Source organism: Phanerochaete carnosa (genome assembly GCF_000300595.1).
Source record: "Phanerochaete carnosa HHB-10118-sp unplaced genomic scaffold PHACAscaffold_768, whole genome shotgun sequence".
Lineage (NCBI taxonomy): Eukaryota > Fungi > Basidiomycota > Agaricomycetes > Polyporales > Phanerochaetaceae > Phanerochaete > Phanerochaete carnosa.
The window spans coordinates 1-2,343 of NW_006768395.1; the positions used below are offsets into that span (position 1 = coordinate 1).

General features: G+C 55.5%; 1 protein-coding gene across 1 annotated transcript; it reads right to left on the minus strand.

The window, feature by feature from the left end:
- Positions 1 to 1,260: 1,260 nt before the first annotated feature.
- PHACADRAFT_109206 (uncharacterized protein) lies at positions 1,261 to 2,112 on the minus strand (the record flags this gene model as incomplete). Its single annotated transcript, XM_007403116.1, has 3 exons — positions 1,261 to 1,655; positions 1,716 to 1,893; positions 1,954 to 2,112. 3 exons carry the CDS (start codon positions 2,110 to 2,112, stop codon positions 1,261 to 1,263), a joined length of 732 nt encoding a protein of 243 aa, XP_007403178.1.
- Positions 2,113 to 2,343: the final 231 nt, after the last annotated feature.

The following is a 2,343-nucleotide window of genomic DNA, read 5'->3' on the forward strand; positions in this document are numbered from 1 at the left end:
AAAAAAAAAAAAAAACACCTGACACACAGATCACCGCCGTCGGTGTCTGCCTCGTCCCGCTCTGGAGCCTCGCCCGCGGCGCTGTACAAGTACCCCGCGGTGCGCAAACGGCAGCGCCAGCAGCAGCGGCACCTCGCCCGCGCTGCCGCTGCCACCGCGGCCGTGGCGGCAGGCGGCGATAGCGGTGATAATCACAACAGTATCGGCAATGGCGTTGGCAATGACAACAGTGCCGGGCGCGCTCCGCACTCGTCCGACGCGTCGTCGTCTTCCACGAGCAGCAGCGCAGAGCAGCACGAGATGCAGCCGCTCGCGAGGCACCGCCGCCACTACCACCCCGCGCGCCGCCCCGTGCCTGACGACCGGCACGCGCTGCGGGTACGGCCCTCAGGGCCACGCGTTGCCCCGGTGGCGACGATGGCGTCTGGGCTTGCTGGTAGAGACATAATGTGAATTTTATTTTTATTAGTAATTTTGGGTTTTAGGATACGCTAGTTGTACTCTAATGCACGCCATGGTTCCGGTGTACGCTTTCCCAGCACTCTGTAGCAGAATTTGTTATACCACATGTCCACCCACCTGATGTAGAACGAAGTAGAACGGAATGAACATCCAGTGGCACACGTTTTGCGCCTGGCTCACGCGTACCGGGCGTATTTGCCCCTCTGGTGTGCGACACAGCGTCTGCGCGTGCTCGCCACCGACCGAGACGAGCCCGCGCACCGCGGCGCACGCCTCCTCTAGCCTGTCCGTGGCGAACGCGACGGAGGGCGTGGCGGAAGAACGACAGGATCTCGACCGCGGGCTGCGCACAGACGTGTCAGCACCATTTCACATCACCCAGACTTGTGGGCTCGTCTCGCGTGCAGTTAGACGTGTCTGCCTATGTATCAGTGTGTGTATGGCTAGAAATAGGATGGCTCGGAGGAAGCCGGGAATGTGCCGCCGGTGGATGCGCGGCCTGCATGGCTGTGTCACTGGGTAGCATGCTTGTGCAAAATCATCGTCGGAAAGGAGCCCGGGTTTCTCTGCTTTTCACCTGAGAAACATTGGAGACAATACTTCACGTTTTACTAGTCAAAATACAGCCTTCGCTGTATGATTCATATACGAGCTGTACCAGTACTAGGCAGCCTAGGCCACAGGTCATTAGCGATACAAGCAGTGCTTAATAAACATTGGCCCTTCTAATTACATGCGAGATTTACAATCATGTAAGCAATGTCAAATAAATATCAGTCCTACATCCTTTCTGCAACATTACACAAAGGTGAGATTGATGGTATCGGATGAGACCATGACTGTAGTAAGAACAGTGTTGTTCTGCTCCATGTTCAAAATCGTCGCCCCAGTGGTATCCAGGGGTCCGCTGGAGCTCGCGGCAGACACATTGGTGAAGTTGATCGTGCCAAAGTCGGCCAATGGCAGTAGGGACCCGTCTGCTGCGATGTCCTCGATGATCCAGTCTGCCTCCTGCATGTTCAGAGTGCCGGTAACCACAGTCTCCATGACGGTCTGGTTCGTGCTCTCGTTTGTAATGACCACCGTGACCGACGTTGCGCTTGTTGCAGTGAGGCTTATCGCGATGTTGTTGCCTGTCGTGAGGTTGTCGACCGGGACAGCAATGGAGATGTTAGGGAAAGCCGTGATGAACACTGGGAGAATATAGATGGCTTGTCAGCATGCAACGGGAAGGGCAAGGAGCACGGACTGACCACCATAGGATGCTTCACCATTATCGATGATGGCCTCGATACCAGCCGCGACACCACCACTCGAGCAGTACAGCACATCAAGGCCAATCATGGTGTTCACACCGAGGAAGTTAGCCTCACTCCCGTTCCCGAACATGCTAAGTGGCAAAATTGTGAAGGACGCGGAGACGTTGGTGACCTGTGGGGAAGTCAAGGCTGTCAGCGCACGGATCGCACAGAGACATAAGAGGAGACTCACCCCAGTTGCATTTAAGATGGCACCAGCCACGTTTGGGGAGAAGCTGAGTTGAGAGCTGTTGTCTACCTGGCAGGTCGACACGTGCAACCCGCCAGCACAACGAACCAAGGGGCCGCTCACAAGTCCCTGAAATCCGGGGTAAATTGTGGGGGACAGCATTGACACAACAGTTGTGGCAGCCAGAGCCAAGACAAAGGATGAGATGATGAAGTGCATGGCCGTGTGAGCAACGTGGAGTCCAAAGAACTGTGATGTTGTCGAGTGAAGAAAGGTGAGGAATGTGTGGTTTGGTTACAGTGGTCAGGCAAGCTTATATACATTGCAGGCCTGTCCAGCAAGCATCTGCACACCATGTCAGTAATTCTGCGGTGCACCATGATGCACAGAGCT